Source organism: Aedes albopictus, chromosome 1 (genome assembly GCF_035046485.1).
Source record: "Aedes albopictus strain Foshan chromosome 1, AalbF5, whole genome shotgun sequence".
NCBI lineage: Eukaryota > Metazoa > Arthropoda > Insecta > Diptera > Culicidae > Aedes > Aedes albopictus.
In genome coordinates, this window is record NC_085136.1 from 168,525,432 (window position 1) to 168,543,174 (window position 17,743).

Below are 17,743 nucleotides of genomic sequence, written 5' to 3' on the forward strand. Positions count from 1 at the left end.
GATGGTTATTGTAGCTGACATGCCGAACATATTCCTGAAAATCCGGATTTTCCGAAAACCACGGTAATCAGACCGGTTCACTCGGATAAGCTCCCAATAAAACATAAGTTTCTGAATCGAATCCCAAGATTATTCAAATCTTTGAAAAATGGCAGATATATAACCATTTCAGTTTTGAGGATACCAGGGTATCATGCGTTCCAACTTCCAACTGAAGAATTTTCAAATATGTCTGATCGCAGCGTGCCGAGTTTAAACTTGAACGCGTCACTTTTTTCATGTTATCCTCTTATGGTAGTATCATGCACTGCAAGCAAGTATCATCATTCGGGTATCGCTAGGTGTATTTTCGGACATTCTCACGTACGAAGTAAATAGGTACTGCTGATTTGCATTGCTCTAGCAGCACTCAGCGAAAAAAACTAGCGAAATTCATCGAAATACCTTATGAAAATTTGCTATAACTAATTCTTATGGATGACATAAGAATACCTCATGAAAATTGATCGTGCTTGCTATGAAAAATTTCATAAGATAGACTTATGAAAAGAACAAAAAAATCTTAAAATGATGCAGACTGGATTCGATCTATGAACGTCGGGATCACCGAGCCCGTGTTTTATCCACACGGCTACCGACGCTTGAGTATTCCATGTTGCTAAACATGAATAAAAGCCAAGCTGTGAGACGATTTTACGTCATAGAGTGGCCTTATGAAATTCATCCGAATCATTATGAATTATTTAAAGGCCGTTTCATAAGTTGATCCTTATCGAAATCTTAAGGTTATTTGGCTGAGTGAGCGAATGCCACAAGCCGCAGAGCAATATTGTTGGTAACGAGATGATAGTTTTCCAATGACAGGTTCAAAAAAGTTTTTTTTTTCGTTGATCTGCGAATAGTAGCCCCATTAACGTCGGCATTCTGCAGTTCACGAGCCAGGTGCGCAAGACGTGTGGGTTGAATTAAAATTCTCACGTTCCAAGATTTGATTTTCCAATCGTTATCCGTAAATCGTTGCCTGGTCTGTTGCCGTTAAATCAATCCGTTTTCTCTAGTTTTGCACTTTTTCTGGTAGGTGACGGTTTAAAACAGGCTTCCTTACCGGGGCTGCTCTGCCTACATGGCGCTCAAGAGGCTACCACCTTGGGTACGCACCTCTCTATTGAGTATTCGGAACGTACCTACTCAAGCTGAAGTCGGAAATACAACAGTGCGCGGACTGCCCTACCTGCTAAGCACATAACTCTCATCTAGCGGTTTTTGTCATCGGCTGGTCTAGTGTCTTTTCATCAGTTAGTGCCTTTCGACCAGATGTCCATTCGACGAATTGTCCGTTCGACTAAATGTCATATGTTTCCTACTCCATAATATGGGTTTCGACCAAATGTCCATTCGACCAAACGTCCGTTCGACCAAATGTACCAAATCGTACAGGAGCTACAGAGGAGGTGGTGCCTTGGGTGGTGCGTGAACTCGAGAAGTGGTTAATATAGACGCTAAACAAGAGTTGAGCCGGTGTCCTGCGGAAAAACTCGGCCCTTATAGCGAATAAGTGGACGAATAAGTGAGTTAGAAAAAAGAAGAAGCTAGATTCGCCAATAGGACAAAGGATGTGGTAAGGCCACCCAGGATGCTGGCAAAGTGCTAGCACGATATCTTTGTGGGCTCCTTAAAAAACGATGTTTGCTACTGCTTGGCTGAAGGCCGTTATCCGCCTCCCGAGTCCCATGGCGTATTAGTAGGAAAAAGCTTTGGATGTCATAAAATCAAAAATTTATTAGAATTAGAATTCTAATAAGAATTAGAATACTCGGATGGCATATGGGATCACCGAGAGGCTTGGATTGATGCGGGTGGCCCCTTGTAGTTCACAGAGATAGCGAACAGGTCCTGGGTCTATGTTCGACAATTGCTTGCTGTCTCGTTGGCGGTTCTCAACTGTCGGATCTCATTTTTGACGGATTGTGGCTGCTGCGTATTCCTTTATCAGTACAGCTGACTACTGTGATCGCTCAGCTACTGATCTACATCGCCGTGCGTTTGGAGCGTTAGCTCATCAGTCGCCATTTGAACGTTATTGCTTTTAACAAATTGTTTGTGCCTTCCGTCCCACACTGCACCACAATAAAACAATATGTTACCGTACGGTAACACCGTGTTAGAATTGGCTGATTTCTATCCTAGAATGAGCCACTACATAGCGACCGTAGCAAGATAGCTTATACTTTCAGAAATATTTCTTTGGAATTATGTTCATATAATAAGGTTCTTTTTAGAGAAATATTCGAGAATGTATAAACTGTATGAACTAACACATCATAATAAAAAAATAATCGCATGAATGACGTAAATATGCGACGGAGTAATGCACAGATTGAGGACCAAAAGCTTACGATCGATTACTTTCGCCGCCTCCATGAACATGACCGCTTTTCCAACACATCAACCCTTATCGTTACACCTGGAGATCACCACAGCAGACGGAATCACAAATCGACCACGTTATGATTGATGTACAGCACTTCTCCGACAGAATTGATATCAACATCAGCACTTTTCGTGGCGCTTGCATCGATTTTGATCACTATCTGGTGATGGTCAAACTGCGCCCAAAACTCTTCGTAACCAGCAGTGTGCGGCATCGGCATCCGAAGTAACCGGATCCTACGAGGTGGCCTTCTGGTCGGTAAAAGCAGCCATCAATGATGCAACTGAGAGCACCTGCAACGAAGTCGATGGAACGAATGGTTCGACGAGAAGTGCAAAGCGATTTTGGGGGAGGAGAATGCCGTGGGCGGTAATTCTGCAGCATGGAACCCGCCAGAACGTGGAACGATACGAATAAAAGCGTAAACCTCATTCGGGAGAAAACATGCTGCGTGGAAATGGAATTGATATGTCGTTCTCAAGAAACACGTAAATTTTACCGGAAGTTCAACGCATCCCGCAACGGCTACGTGCAGCGGACCAAAATGTGTAGGGATAAGGACGGGGGTCTCTTGGCGGACGGAAATAAGATATAATGGTGGAAGCAGTACTTTGATGAGCACATGAATGATGCGGATAACGTACACGCAACCTGAGATTGGCAGATTCTAATACAATTGGGTATGAAACATATACAAATATTGTATTAGGGCCTTGCAAATACAAAAATTGGTAGGTGGCAGTATACCAAAAATTGTATTGGCTTCCTAGAATCTGGAAAAGGGAAATTTCGCATGTGTGCGTGTGTTCTGTCGCACTGGTTTCTCATTATTTGTTCTATTTTTAGACTGATCATGGCAGCAGCGGCGGCATCAAATACCAATACATGTTTAAAAAGAAATACGGGCGGCGGCGGGAATCGAACCAAGACACTATCATGGTGATACACAGTATCCTGCGCTCTAACCAGCACGGCTATAACTGCACATGTAAAGACAAGAGGCTGAAAGCCATCATCATCAACACAAACGTGGCTTGGTGATGGAAGTGATACAGCCGCCACACTGCACAATGGGTCCAGAGCCGTATTTGCGAAGACAAAGCTGTTTAAGTTTCAACTTTAAGTTTTTAGACACATATTGTGTTTTAGAAAGTTTATTTTCAATTGTTGACCCTATTCCCTATTATTGTTATGTTAGGGTGGTTCGTCTGGTTAAACTGATTCAAAAATTGGCTTTCTAATAATTTTATTTGCGATGCCATGATGGATGGTGATGGATCGTTTAATTTGAAATTCCACCAATAAACGGCAAATTCTAAATTTCATATATCTCAGGACTCTCACCACTTAGAAAGTTGGTGTCTTCGACAACGTTGTTAAATGAGTCAAGGGCTTACAGTTAATGGTCCACTAGGCGGCGCTAGTTACACATTTGCAAAATCATTCAAAACTTTTATAAAGTCCACCAAAACTATTCAAATTTTGATTACTTGTTCCTCAACGAGTTTGATTTAATTGGTGCAAATTTGGGCTTGATTGATTATTCAACTTTACACGAAATTAGAGCCCTTCTATCTATATCTAGTTTTTGACTTCCGTTTATCAAATTACTGTACCTTAGGACTAAGCGAACCGAATTAAATTAAATTTTGAAAGTTTGTGACTAATGTATTGGTCTTGTATCGTTGGACTCGACTAAAATATGACCGAAGGCAAAAAAGTTGCAATTTATTGAAAACTTTTCGAAAAGTTCTAATGATTCGAATGTTTTATCCAAGAGCTGAAAGTCTTTTGAATAAAGACAAATCAATCAAATCAATCGAAAGTGTTATTTTTGTAAATTTACTATAACTTTGTAAAACATTCTGATATTGTATAGAGAATAATTAATCAGCAGATTTTTGGATAAGCCACACTTGATTGACCGTAATCATTTCACAATAATGAAAAAAAAAAGAAATGACAGAACTTGGCAGAAACATTTTTGCCTTCGTAAATACGACTCTAGACCCATTGTGCACTGAAAAGCCCGCATCCAGCAGTGTTCTGTTTGCAAGTGGAAAATTCCATGTAGACAATAGGACGCGAAGCTCAGCAGCGAAGCGAAAGTTATTTTTAGACGCAACCCGGTTCAACTTCTCGGGTTTGAATGGAGGTGTTTGTGTGTAGTGGTATGGAAGCTATGGAACTGTGTAGCGCATCTTAATACAACGAATGGATTATGATTTATCACATTTTCTGTACGTTTTTGATACATAAATTGGTAGAAACGGCATATCTTAATTTTTGGTAGCTTTTCTTGTTTTGCGTGTAGAAACATGAGATCAAGGCAGCGGAGCAAATGACTACGTTGGTGCAGCAGAGGACGGGAATGAACCAACTCTCACATTGAGGGAAGTTAAGGATACTATCAGCAGCGTATTGGTGACGGTCAAGATCGCAGTACGATCTTTACGAAATCCGGGCAATTTGTTTGTTTTGCAGATGATTCGGATAACAGGAGCCTGAAAATACACGTATTTCCTTACTCGTGAGTAAGCGAAGTGGGCAAAACTCACCTGTGATTCGCGAAGCTGCTCTAAGCTATTTGCATTTTGATGAAAAACGCATTAACTCGACTGACAGTTCTGCTTTTCAGGAACAATGAAGCATATGCATTAGTTTATCATGGATTTGCTATTAAATCCACATTAAAATGCGCTTCCTGTACCTCCACTAATTCTTCACGAAAAAAAACTCGTGAATTTTTTTTTTGGTTTGGTTTTGCTTCTTACTCACGAAGTAGACGTGTGCGCATAAACTCACACACTATTTCTGGAGCAACATTTGAAAAGGGCCCAAGAGGTCTTGTGTCTTTTTTCTAAAACGCTCCGTAGGGCATAACAGCAGCCCGCCCACGCAAATGAACACCGTTATCTGAAAGATCGATGTTTGCTCTATCTGATAACGGTCTTAGTTTTTGTTAATAAGCTGAGGAGGGCTCAGGAGCGACGTGTGAAGTCATTGTTTACCAATGCTTGTATGCCCTTTTCAAATGTTGCTCCAGATTTACTCTCGAAATCATTAGTAAACCTTGTATTGGTTTTCACTCACGGGTTGCCTTCACGATGAGAACATTTCCATCACTGATTATGAGAAAATTTTAATGGACGGTGTAGCGTCACCAGCCGAAATAAATCAAATTGCGAGTGTAAAAGAATAGCTGTCTAGATGGCTAAGATCGATTTATGTTAACGAAAGGCGAAACTTAGAGGGCTTTACAAAATATAATTGAAAATAGATATTTCTGGGGTTGAACGGGTAAAAATCAAGACATGAGAAACAAACCATCACTTCAAGGGTAAATTGATTCTGATTTAAAAGATGGTTTCAGGAAATTGCATATCTTTAGGCGCTTAAAGAATTTGATACAATTTCCCAAATTTTTAAAATTGGTTGACATGAGACGTGATTTCCGTGCACGTAACTCGTGCAAATCGATTAGTATTTTTTACAAGAAATAAATTTCAAGAATAAATAAAACTTTTAGCTGTAGTCACACGTATAGTCATCACTTTAATTCGTCCGATTTTCTCTATGATACGCTGCTGCAACAATTTCTACTCGGGAGTCCCATAAACATCTTACATTATCATTTGTTTTGATCTGCCTCAATAGCACATGAATGACGCCATTTAGCTGCATGTTTCAAGCGTTTTAGTAATTAATATTAAAATCGATCTAGCTGCGATGCGATGCACAGAGAGACTTGTTGAACCATTCAATTTGAGTTAACTGTTCAACAGAGCACATGCATCAACGGCCCATGGGTTGCGCGCCTCGACGCACTGGTCGTTCGCCGCCACAATACCGATGCAGTTCGTTGGGTTTAGTTCTTCTTGTACATAGCTGCGACTAGGGCAAACGCACGTCTACTCGCAGGTTCTATGGCGGAAGGTTGTAGATGAACCCAGTCGCAGAGAGTGAGAATGTTTTTCATGCGTATTGGTGCTGCACACCACTATCCATCTATCCCTCTGTCCCGGCTTTATGGCGACTGACTGGGCTACAAACACTGTCGCAGAATGGTAGCATTCACAGCCAGGCCGGTTTGTTTGAATCCGCCAAGCTCCCCCACATCTCAGTCGAGTACAGTGACTCCGAGGAGACACTTGCCGGTTGCATTTATTTGGCAGACTGTCCACAGATTCGCGCATAGTCTTTTGTTCTTATTTCCGGTCGTTTTGTTTTATTTTCTGTGTAAAAATCTCCTTCGGTTAAAGTAAGCCTTGGAATCAGTGTAGGTGCATATTAGCTGCATCAAGGTAACCGAAGGCAACCGTCGTCATCGATACGAAATCCGTAGGTAATATGATGTTCAAATTTTAGGGTCGCCATTCAGGAGGGGATGCAATGATATAAGTGCGTAGAACTTTTTGTATGAAAGTGAATCTGAATGGGAATATGGGTGATGCAGTTGGTTGGTGGTAAAAATAACCCAATACTGGTATGAGAGGGCTACTTGTGCGTATGCAGGTACAGCGTTGTATAGAAAGGGATAAAAGTAAAAAATATCATGCTTTTTGGTTCGAAATATTCGCCCACCTACTGCGATTGAAAATAAATGGTAAAAGCCGGGCTTGTTGATAGAATTTATTTGATTGATGATCGATTTTAGTATCCCTTTTGCGTATTAACTTTTATTACACGCTAGTAAGGCTCGATAGTATTACTAGATATATGATCAAAACAATCTAAATATTAAAATGAGAGCAACAGTTAAGGTCAATCGTAACCACTTTCGCTACAATAACCTCAGTAAACGTTATCAGTAAAAAAACTTAGATTAAGTTCATTCTGTTTTGCACCACTTTCGCGCAGGATTCGCACATTGCACCTTCGAACGTTCATTCGGTTTGACTCGTACGCTCGTTCGCTGATAACACACAGCCTCAGCCCGGAGATGACGCGTGGCGTGCTACGCCTCTGCACCTATGGAGGCGATGCTATTTTGCACATCTCTAAGCCGACGCATCCGTTGCGGTTGTTTTCAGGTAAAAACGGTCAAAATGCAGGCTCATCCTTTCTGTTTTCTTTCTTCAGGAACAACGTTTCACATCTGATTTCAAAATTTCATTTCAGGTAGCGTAAAGTTGCTGCAAAAGGATGGAAAACCGGCAACAGCTGCAACGGGAATTCCGTACAAAAATATCGTTATCGGTGTTCCCAAGGAAAGATGGGTCAACGAAAGACGGTGAGTTGTGGATGATTTGTTATATAAGCGTTACTTGACGAAAACATCATACTGTTACATAAGACTTCTTTCCAACAAACACATACAAATTTTGGCGATATTTTTTGAATCTTCGATGAACGGACATAACATAGTAGTCAGGGAATTCACAATCACAGTTGGCTGTAAGAATTACCGGATCCTTAACGGATTGTTTGCGTTTATTTGGGTGAATGATTGTTAACAATCCATTTTAACAGAATTTCATTATTAAAATACCGTAGAAATCGTTTCCTGTTTAAATACGGTTTTAAGTGAGCCCCTGGTTAAAATGGTGGCTTATGAAGCCAGAAGAAAACTAAAATTTTACTGGCGTGCAGCCAATAAGCTGTTTTATGTTTTTGATTTAAACAACAATATTTCTCCATAGTACACGGTTCGTGGCTGCCGTTCTCCATTCTCGGTCACGCCCGATGCTCGCCAAGTCACGCTCCACCTGATCCACCCATCGTGCTCTCTGCGCTCCATGCGTTCTTGTGCCAACCGGATCTGTCGCAAACACCGATTTTGCAGGGTTATTGTCCGGCACTCTTGCAACATGCCCTGCCCATCGTATCCTTCCGGTTTTGGCCACCTTCTGGATGCTGGGTTCGCCGTAAAGTGCAGCAAGCGCGTGGTCCATCCTTCTCCGCCACACACCGTTCCCCTGCACACCGCTGAAGATCGTCCTTAGCACGTGTTGCTCGAAAACTCCGATTGCTTGCTGGTCCTACTCGAGCATGTTCCATGTCTCATGTTCGTAGAGGACCGCCGGTCTTATTAGCGTTTTGTACATGGTGTATTTGGCACGTGGGTGAATCTTTTTAGACCGCAGATTCGAGCCCGTAGAATGCCCGACTTCCGCTGATGATGCGGCTTAGAAGTTCGCGACTCACGTTGTTGTCAGCCGAGGATCCGAGGTAGACGAATTCCTCCACCACCTCGAAGGTATCCCCGTCTATGGTAGCATGTATTTTGTTTTTGAGGCATTCACCACCAGTCCGACCTTTGGTGCTTCGCGTTTCAGGCGGGTGTACAGTTCTGCCACCGTTTCAAATGTTCTGGCGATAATGTCCATGTCATCTGCAAAGCATACAAATTGACCGGATTTTGTGAAAATCGTTCCCCGGCTGTTAAGCCCGGCTCGTCGCATCACACATTCCAGAGCAATGTTGAAAAGTAGGCATGAGAGTTCATCACCTTGTCGCAGTCCCCAGCGAGATTCGAATGAGCTGCATAGTTCACCCGAAACTCTTACGCAGTTTTGCACACCGTCCATCGTTGCTTTAATGATGCATTCTTTGCATGGCCTACTGTGTTCTCCACTAAACTACCACATGATCAACACAAATTCGAAGACAAAATCAAAGACAAAAATAGAATTCCAAAAATTCTTATGCGGAAGGTATCGCAATCGCAGTGTGAACAGTTTATTGAATTAAAACGTTAACTCAGTTGTTCGAAAACAATCATTATTGAATGAGCGGGTCGAGATGGTACTGGATGGTTGGATTTTTCAGAACACGCCATTCGCCAGCCAAAACGAATTAAGAACCATTGATTTTACCGCTGTCTTCAAAAAATGTTCGTTTCTGACAATAGAAATACACTAGAACTCCAATGGCGCTGTAGGCACTTTCCGTATTTAATTAAATTTATAACTTTAATTATAATAATTGATTGATTTTAACTGTCCAGCTGATAGAGGATCTTTTGTTTTGGTAAATACAATTTATTTGACACTTCTAGTACCACTACTGACGCTGTAAGGGCGTGGCAAACTAGATGTTAGTCACACGAATAGTCGCGACATTGGACTTCTGTGGCTAGTTATTCTACTTTTCTGACGGTCACCTCGGTACGATGCAGAGCGATATCACCGTTTCGTAGGCGCAGAAGTTCTAGCCAGCGTTGCTGGATGAGATTTAATCGATGGGACCTCTCTGGAAGACTACTGAAGCCTTTGTGTCGTGCATCACATCGGATGCCGTCTACAAAGTAAATCTTCTGCCCGTCTATCAGCTAAAGTAAATGAGTTTGCGGACAGTTACAAGCTGGTTTCGTCCACTTCCGATCGACAAAAGAACTCATCTACATTGTAGAGTGTTGTGATTTCCAATTCCCAGCGCTTGATCAGTTTATTGGTTTGAAAGTATGTACTTTACGACAGTATCGGTCGCACAGAGCTTTGAAAAATCATGGTCGAGAATGGCTTTTCCAGGAAACTGAGCACAAGCTTGTGTATGTCCAAGCGAAATTAGTAGCGCTGTGCAGCCGCAGTGTTACATCTTATCGTATCTCTCCTCCTTGTTTAAAATTCCGCCTATCCTTATGTATTACGCAACACGAGATTAAAAACAATGACCTGTCAACCCACCTCCGTTCCGTTTTGGTATGGGCAAGGGTGTGGGTTAACGTACTATTGTACAGCCGATAACAACGTGCAAGATATCCCTTCTTGCATTACGAAACGTACGAAAAAACTCTTATCAATCTTGCTAAATTTCACCTTGGTATTGATTAACAAATACTGCATTGTGTTGTTCCCTGACGTTTTTACAATTGGTCGAAAATACATTATGTCATACAATAAAGATACGGTGCATAATCGAGTACCTGTCCGGTCCATTGTTGAACTGTAGCGCTGCCTCCACATGCCTATGTATGCTGGCGACTGTTGATTAGCAATCTTCCGTACTTAGGTATAAGGTTATAGTCTTCCCTTCTACTTCACTCTAGGGACATGGAATTGGTTGTCCCATTTTTTTGATTTTTTTTTACTAACAGACCATCATACTGAACTTACCCTCATGCGTCCTGCTCAACCTAAATAAATCGCCTTTGAGTCCATGTAGTAGACCCATCTTCTTGGACCTGATGCTTGGAACTGTCATAAGATATTATTTCGGGATAGAAACTAGGGCTTCTCACACCCTACTAGATTAAGCAGACGCTAGCGTTCTTCCACGTCAAGGGGTCAGAAAACATTTCTATTGGCAACTGATCTTCAACCCGAAAACCTCTGTTTCGATGCCCTGCACGAATCTCTCTCTGCTAGTCAACCAAGTTTCTGGTCTTAGAAGTCTTAAAAAGGAAGATGGCAGTTTTACTGTTGATTCTTCTGAAACATTGGAAGTAATGATGAGAACTCACTTCCCAGGATCGATTCCTTATTCGGATGAAGAACAGGACTCGGATAAGGCAAGACATGCGTGGTCGACCAATGCCTATCAAAAAGCTTGTGAAATCTTCACACCGTCGAGGGTCGAATGGGCATTGAGTTCTTTTCAACCTTTCAAATATGCCGGGAAAGATGGAATTTTCCCAGCTTTACTTCAACATGGAAAAGAGGCGATTTGTCCGCTCTTAACCGAAATATTCAGAGCCAGTATTACTTTAGCTTACATACCTAAGGCATGGCGGAAGGTTCGTGTTGTTTTTATTCCAAAAGCTGGCAAGCGGGACAAAACAACTCCAAAAGCCTTCAGACCCATAAGCCTTTCTTGTGTTCTGTTAAAGACCATGGAGAAAATAGTGGATGACTTTGTCAAGTCTACCAGCTTAGTAGAAATGCCTCTAAGCAAGTTTCAATTTGCTTATCAAACAGGCAAATCTACTATAACAGCGCTACAGTCGCTAGTCGGCAAAATTGAGAAATCGTTTCAAGCCAAGGAAATAGCCGTGGTTGCTTTTCTTGACATTGAAGGAGCATTCGATAACGCATCCTACAGCTCAATGCGTTCTGCAATGGAAGCAAGGGGCTTGGATAAATGCATTATTGAATGGATAATATCGATGCTTAGAGATCGAGAGATCTCTTCCGTTCTTGGAGGTGCGCAACTATCAGTAAGATCTGTGAAGGGCTGTCCTCAAGGAGGAGTACTATCGCCCTTATTGTGGTCTTTGGTAGTGGACGAACTCCTTAAAAACTCATCAATCAAGGCTTTGAGGTTATTGGATACGCAGATGATGTAGCTATTCTGATACGTAGAAAATATGACGACACGATATCTAGTCGGCTACAATCTGCGTTGAATGTTACCATCAAATGGTGCCGAGAGGAGGGATTAAACGTTAACCCTTCAAAACTGTAATTGTACCTTTTACTAGAAGGTTAAAAATAAATCTTACTGAATCTTCTTTAGATGGAGTTCAAATTCAGTTCTCAGAAGAAGTTAAACATCTTGGGGTAACTTTGGACAAAAGACTGAATTGGAATTCTCATTTAAACAATGTTCTAACCAAGGGTACCAATGCCCTTTGGGTCTGCAGCAAAGCCTTAGGAAAAACCTGGGGTCTTAGACCTAACATGATTCACTGGATCTATGCTGCAATAGTCCGGCCTAAGATTACTTATGCTTCACTTATTTGGTGGCCCAAAACAAATGAGGTAACCTGTCAAAAGAAGCTAAGTAAGTTACGAAGACTTGCATGTATATCTATGACAGGAGCAATGAAAAGCACTCCATCAGTTGCTTTGGATGCCCTTCTTAATTTACTGCCATTGCATCAATTTGTTAAACTACAAGCGGCAAAATGTGCCCTGCAGTTTATACGTTACAATAAAGTCCTAGACGGGGATCTTGCTGGACATTTGAGGATCATCAAAGACTTCATATTAAACATGGATATAAAAACAGTAGAAGATTGGATGATAACGAAGACCAACTATGATGTTCCCTTCAAAGTGGTGAAACCATGTCGCTATGTTTGGGATGCTGGTGGGCCAAGTTTACGTCCAGGTTCTATTGTATTTTATACTGATGGGTCCAAGATGGGAGAAAATACTGGAGCTGGTGTTTTTGGCCCCGGTATCAGTAAGGCTATACCAATGGGATGCAGTCCCACTGTATTTCAAGCGGAAGTTCAAGCCATTCTAGAGTGTGCCAACATTTGTCTGAAAAGAAATTATAGGTTTGCCAAGATCTGTATTTTTTCGGACAGTCAGGCGGCTCTAAATGCGCTAAAAGCTTTCACGTGTCAATCAAAGCTAGTGTGGGAATGCATTATTTCTCTGAAGCAATTGGCCAGTAGGAACGAGGTAACTTTATACTGGGTGCCCGGTCATTGTGGAATTCTGGGAAATGAAAACGCCGTCAATTTAGCTAGACAGGGTGCGGCATCAAGCTTTGTAGGCCCTGAACTTTTCTGTGGAGTTCCTGAGTGTGCTCTTCGGATGAAACTAAAAACTTGGGAAATGTCCACGGTAGAATCTAATTGGAATGCCACGGATACATCCAAGCAAGCAAAAAGGTTCATAAAACCCAGTGCAGAAAAAGCCAGGTCCATACTGAATCTAAACAAAAGAGATCTCAGGGTAATTACTGGTCTGATGACTGGCCACTGCCCGAGTAAATATCATCTATGTAAGATTGGAAAAATCCAATCCTCCGAGTGTCGTTTCTGTCAAATGGAAAGCGAAACTACCGAGCATTTACTCTGCAACTGCGGAGTGCTGTACCATCACAGATTGGCGATATTTGGTAAAGGGTTTCTAGAGCCCTTGGAAATTTGGAAAAGTAATCCCAACAGGGTAATAAACTTTATAAAACGAGTTGTGCCTAGTTGGGATCAGGTGTTACATCAACCATTGTCCATCACAGCTCAATTGTGACAGGATACTTGACTAGCACCAAATTAAATATGGGTCATACCACAATATTCCTAAATAATGGACGCAGTGGTTAAAAGGCTCTACAGATGAGGGAAGGAAAAAAAAAAAAGTTTCTCCGGATTGACGTTACGCACTGAACCATTCGATCAATCATCTGCGGAGCCCTCGGAATCGACACCATGCCTGGGGCCTGTTCGATCAGTCCCGTGAATGTGTCAAAGCAGGACGGCCTGCTCCCCTCGTGGCCAGTGTCTGGTGGGTACCCGAAGCCGACCAAGCGATCAAGGGGTCTCTGAAATGGATCGCCCTCCTCGTGGACCGCCAGTTTGACCAGGGCTTTGTTGGAGGTCAAATGCGCTTCTCTCACGCACATGCTACTGCTTCGAATTTTGTACTCAAGGAGATTGGAGCACGAAGGCAAAAACCACCTACCTGGCGCTATTGAACGCGTACCTTACATCAAGAGTGTCTACCGCATAGTGGCGGATGTTCCTCCTCTTACGCCGAAGCTGTTTTGTTGACAGCCAAGATAGCGTTGACAGCTGACTCCACTTTACGTCTTCACCCTCGGTGTATTTCATTAAGCAGACCACTTCTTCGGAATAGATTCAATATTGCGGTTATATCGTTCAACGTTGCACTATAGTGTATACCGCTATAATACTGCTAATCGCAAATGGCTGCCTTTCCCGGTTTGCAATTTTCCGGTTCTTTGGTAGTCACACAGGAACATCATGCTTAAATTGACATAGGACATCACAGACCTTCATGTAGTAGTGTTCAGACCAGTCACATATGCAATCGCAGCCGCCTAACGTTTGATTGTTACAACTTTGCTCAAATTGAGAACGTGCTATACTGACCTACATGTGCACCCACTGCCCCATATTCTAAAAAAGTATGCATTGAAATTTCCAGTGTTGCCGTAACTCCAGCGGTAACGGCCACCTTGGTCAAGAAGGGCTTCAAGGTGAACGTGGAATCTGGTGCTGGATTTGACGCCAAATTCCGGGATGCCGACTACACCTCTGCTGGAGCCAATATTGTCGACAAGTCGCAAGCATTCCAATCCGGTAAGTTCAGCCGCGTGTTTCAGAATGCGTTCCGATTTTTTCCATAATTGCACCTTTTTTGTTTCCCTAGATATTGTGCTTAAGGTCAGACAGCCAATGGACAACGAAATTCCCGCCTTGAAGGAAAATTCAACTTTAATTTCATTCCTTTATCCAACGCAAAACAAGGATCTGATAGATAAGCTATCTCAGAAGAAACTTAATGCATTTGGTAAGTGTACTCATCATATTGAACTTCTATTTAGGTGTGGAAGTGTCACTATCATTCATTCGTCTCCTCAGCTATGGATGCCATTCCGCGAATTTCTCGCGCTCAGGTCTTCGATGCGCTGTCATCGATGGCCAACATTTCCGGCTATCGAGCGGTTATTGAAGCAGCCAATCATTTCCCGCGATTCTTCACGGGTCAGATCACCGCCGCCGGCAAAGTTCCACCGGCGAAGATCCTTGTCATCGGAGGTGGTGTCGCTGGGTTGGCCGCCATTGGCCAGGCCCGCGGTATGGGAGCCATCGTGAGGGCTTTCGATACACGTCCGGTTGTGAAGGAACAGGTCGAAAGTATGGGAGCCGAGTTCCTGACGATCAACATTGAGGAGGATGGTTCCACGGCCGGGGGTTACAGTAAGGAAATGAGTAAGGAGTTCATTGAGGCTGAAATGGCACTGTTCGCCAAGCAGTGCAAGGAAGTTGACGTGATCATCACAACCGCATTGATTCCCGGAAGAAAGGCTCCAATGTAGGTTTCTTTATACTTGTATTGTTCAGATTTTTTTTTAATATTTCTCTAATTTTTTCAGTCTTATCACCGAAGAGATGGTCAAGTCGATGAAGCCTGGTAGCGTCATTGTGGATTTGGCAGCTGAAGCAGGAGGCAACGTTGCGACAACCGTTCCCGGAAAGGTTGAAGTCGTTCACGATGTGGTCCACGTTGGTTTGACCGACTTCCCAAGTCGGCTACCAACGCAAAGCTCAACTCTGTACGCGAATAATATTTCAAAGTTCTTGCTGTCGATGGGCGAGAAGGACCACTTCAACATCAACCTAGAGGATGAGGTTGTACGAGGAAGTATTGTGCTGCAGGATGGAAACTTGATGTGGCCACCACCGGTTATTTCCGTGTCAGCTAAACCACCACCGGCGGTAGCTGCCGTAGCAACGCCTGCAACTAAAGTCGAAATTCAACCACCAAATGCGTTCAACGAAACCTTGAAGAGCAGTTTGATGTACTCCACCGGATTGGGAAGTTTGCTTGGCTTGGGTGCCATCTCGCCCAATCCAGCTTTCACTACCATGATGACAACTTTCGCCATGTCTGGAATTGTCGGCTATCACACCGTGTGGGGAGTGACTCCGGCTCTGCATTCGCCTCTCATGTCGGTTACGAACGCAATCTCTGGTATCACGGCTGTAGGTGGACTGCTGATGATGGGTGGTGGTGTAACCCCAACGAATACGATTGAAACTCTAGCTGCCAGCGCTGCCCTGATCTCCTTCATTAACATCTTCGGTGGTTTCCTGGTCACTCAGCGTATGTTAGACATGTTCAAGAGGCCCACTGACCCACCGGAGCACAACTACCTGTACGGTATCCCTGCTGCTCTATTCTTGGGAGGTTACGGTCTAGCTGCCCTACAACAAATGCCCGAAATCCATCAAATGGCCTATCTTGCCTCTAGCTTGTGCTGTATTGGAGCTTTGGTTGGTCTGTCATCGCAAAAGACCTCCCGCTTGGGAAATTCGCTTGGAATGGTAGGTTATGAGATAGATATCCACTTTTACAGGATGAGCTAAACATCAATTTTAATTCCAGATCGGTGTTACCGGAGGTATTGCCGCAACCCTGGGTTTCATGGCTCCCAGCACTGAAGTTCTGATGCAAATGGGAGGAGTTGCCGGTATTGGTGGCCTGATTGGATCAGTTATCGCCAAGAGAATTCAGATTACAGATCTACCTCAACTTGTTGCGGCCTTCCATAGCTTGGTGGGTGCTGCAGCAGTGCTAACCTGTGTGGCGACTTACATGCATGACTTCCCTACTTTGGCAACTGATCCTGCTGCCAATGTTCTGAAGACTGCTCTGTTCTTGGGAACGTACATCGGTGGTGTCACTTTCAGTGGATCTCTTGTAGCGTACGGAAAACTGCAAGGTATCCTGAATTCTGCTCCACTGTTGCTGCCTGGTCGACATATGATCAACGCTGGTCTGTTGGCCGGAAACCTGGGAGCTATGGCCATGTTCTACATGGAACCAACTATGGCCGGTGGATTGGGACTTTTGGGAACCACTGCTGCGTTATCCACGGCTATGGGTGTCACGTTGACAGCTGCTATCGGCGGCGCTGACATGCCTGTAGTTATCACCGTGTTGAACTCGTATTCCGGCTGGGCGCTGTGCGCTGAAGGCTTCATGTTGAACAATAATCTCATGACCATTGTCGGAGCGCTGATTGGATCGTCCGGTGCTATCCTGTCTTACATCATGTGCAAGGCAATGAACCGATCCCTGGCGAACGTTATCCTAGGAGGGTACGGAACATCCTCAACTGGAGGAGGTAAACCTGCTGAAATCGTTGGAACCCATACAGAAGTGAACGTGGAAGGAGTTGTCGACATGATCAAAAACTCCAAGAACATCATCATTACTCCGGGTTACGGTCTGTGCGTTGCGAAGGCTCAATATCCGATCGCCGAAATGGTCAATATTCTAAAGTCGCATGGCAAGAAGGTTCGCTTTGGTATCCACCCAGTTGCCGGAAGAATGCCTGGACAGCTGAATGTGCTGTTGGCGGAGGCTGGCGTTCCATATGACGATGTCCTGGAGATGGAGGAAATCAACGACGACTTCACGGAAACTGACTTGGTTTTGGTCATTGGTGCCAACGATACTGTTAACAGCGCTGCGGAAGATGATCCCAACTCGATTATTGCTGGAATGCCAGTCCTGCGTGTGTGGAAGGCCGATCAGGTGAGATCAGTGAGTTGATTTCTGGTGATTGAAATACTCAAAATATTTTTTCTTATAGGTCGTTGTGATGAAGCGCTCGCTTGGTGTCGGATACGCTGCCGTTGACAACCCAATCTTCTACAAACCAAACACGTCCATGCTGCTGGGTGATGCCAAGAAGACTTGCGATGCCCTGCTGGCCAAGATCAAGGAAGCCTGACTGTGAATGTGCTGCGTGTGATAGGGTAAATCGTGTCTATTTGAATGTGTTATCCGTGCCATTGAATGATGCTTTGAAACTAGGTGAAATGTGTAAATAAATGTGATTCGAATGGAGATGATGTCGAAATAAGCTGTTTTATTTGTTGTCTTGATTAAACTGGTTCAGAAAGCACTTGCAGAAGATCTACCACTCTATTTTATTGCTAAT

At 43.4% G+C, this 17,743-nt stretch overlaps 2 protein-coding genes across 6 annotated transcripts in view; both read left to right on the forward strand.

Annotated features, from left to right (window-relative positions):
• The window catches only part of LOC109412137 (protein unc-13 homolog 4B), a 381,313-nt gene that overhangs the window by 160,833 nt on the left and 202,737 nt on the right, over positions 1 to 17,743 (forward strand). The window lies entirely within an intron of this gene.
• On the forward strand, positions 6,542 to 17,665 carry LOC109412141 (NAD(P) transhydrogenase, mitochondrial). Of its 2 annotated transcripts, none has more exons than XM_019685786.3 (9): positions 6,542 to 6,776; positions 7,292 to 7,464; positions 7,553 to 7,664; positions 14,215 to 14,369; positions 14,440 to 14,580; positions 14,652 to 15,105; positions 15,167 to 16,118; positions 16,180 to 17,334; positions 17,393 to 17,665. In XM_019685786.3, exons 2-9 carry the CDS (start codon positions 7,374 to 7,376, stop codon positions 17,531 to 17,533), a joined length of 3,201 nt encoding a protein of 1,066 aa, XP_019541331.2. In that variant the 5' UTR covers positions 6,542 to 6,776; positions 7,292 to 7,373; the 3' UTR covers positions 17,534 to 17,665. The 2 variants fall into 2 exon arrangements, with proteins under 2 accessions (XP_019541331.2, XP_019541332.2); XM_019685787.3 differs by having other exon boundaries at positions 6,542 to 6,772.

What these genes read in the sequence shown, in the direction of transcription:
- LOC109412141 (XM_019685786.3), top strand. Translation starts at nt 7,374, where the DNA reads ATGACGCGTGGCGTGCTACGCCTCTGCACCTATGGAGGCGATGCTATT. An exon ending in GAAGAAACTTAATGCATTTG is followed by an intron (nt 14,581 to 14,651) that starts GTAAGTGTACTC and finishes TCGTCTCCTCAG; the next exon opens with CTATGGATGCCATTCCGCGA. An exon ending in GTGTGTGGAAGGCCGATCAG is followed by an intron (nt 17,335 to 17,392) that starts GTGAGATCAGTG and finishes TTTTTCTTATAG; the next exon opens with GTCGTTGTGATGAAGCGCTC.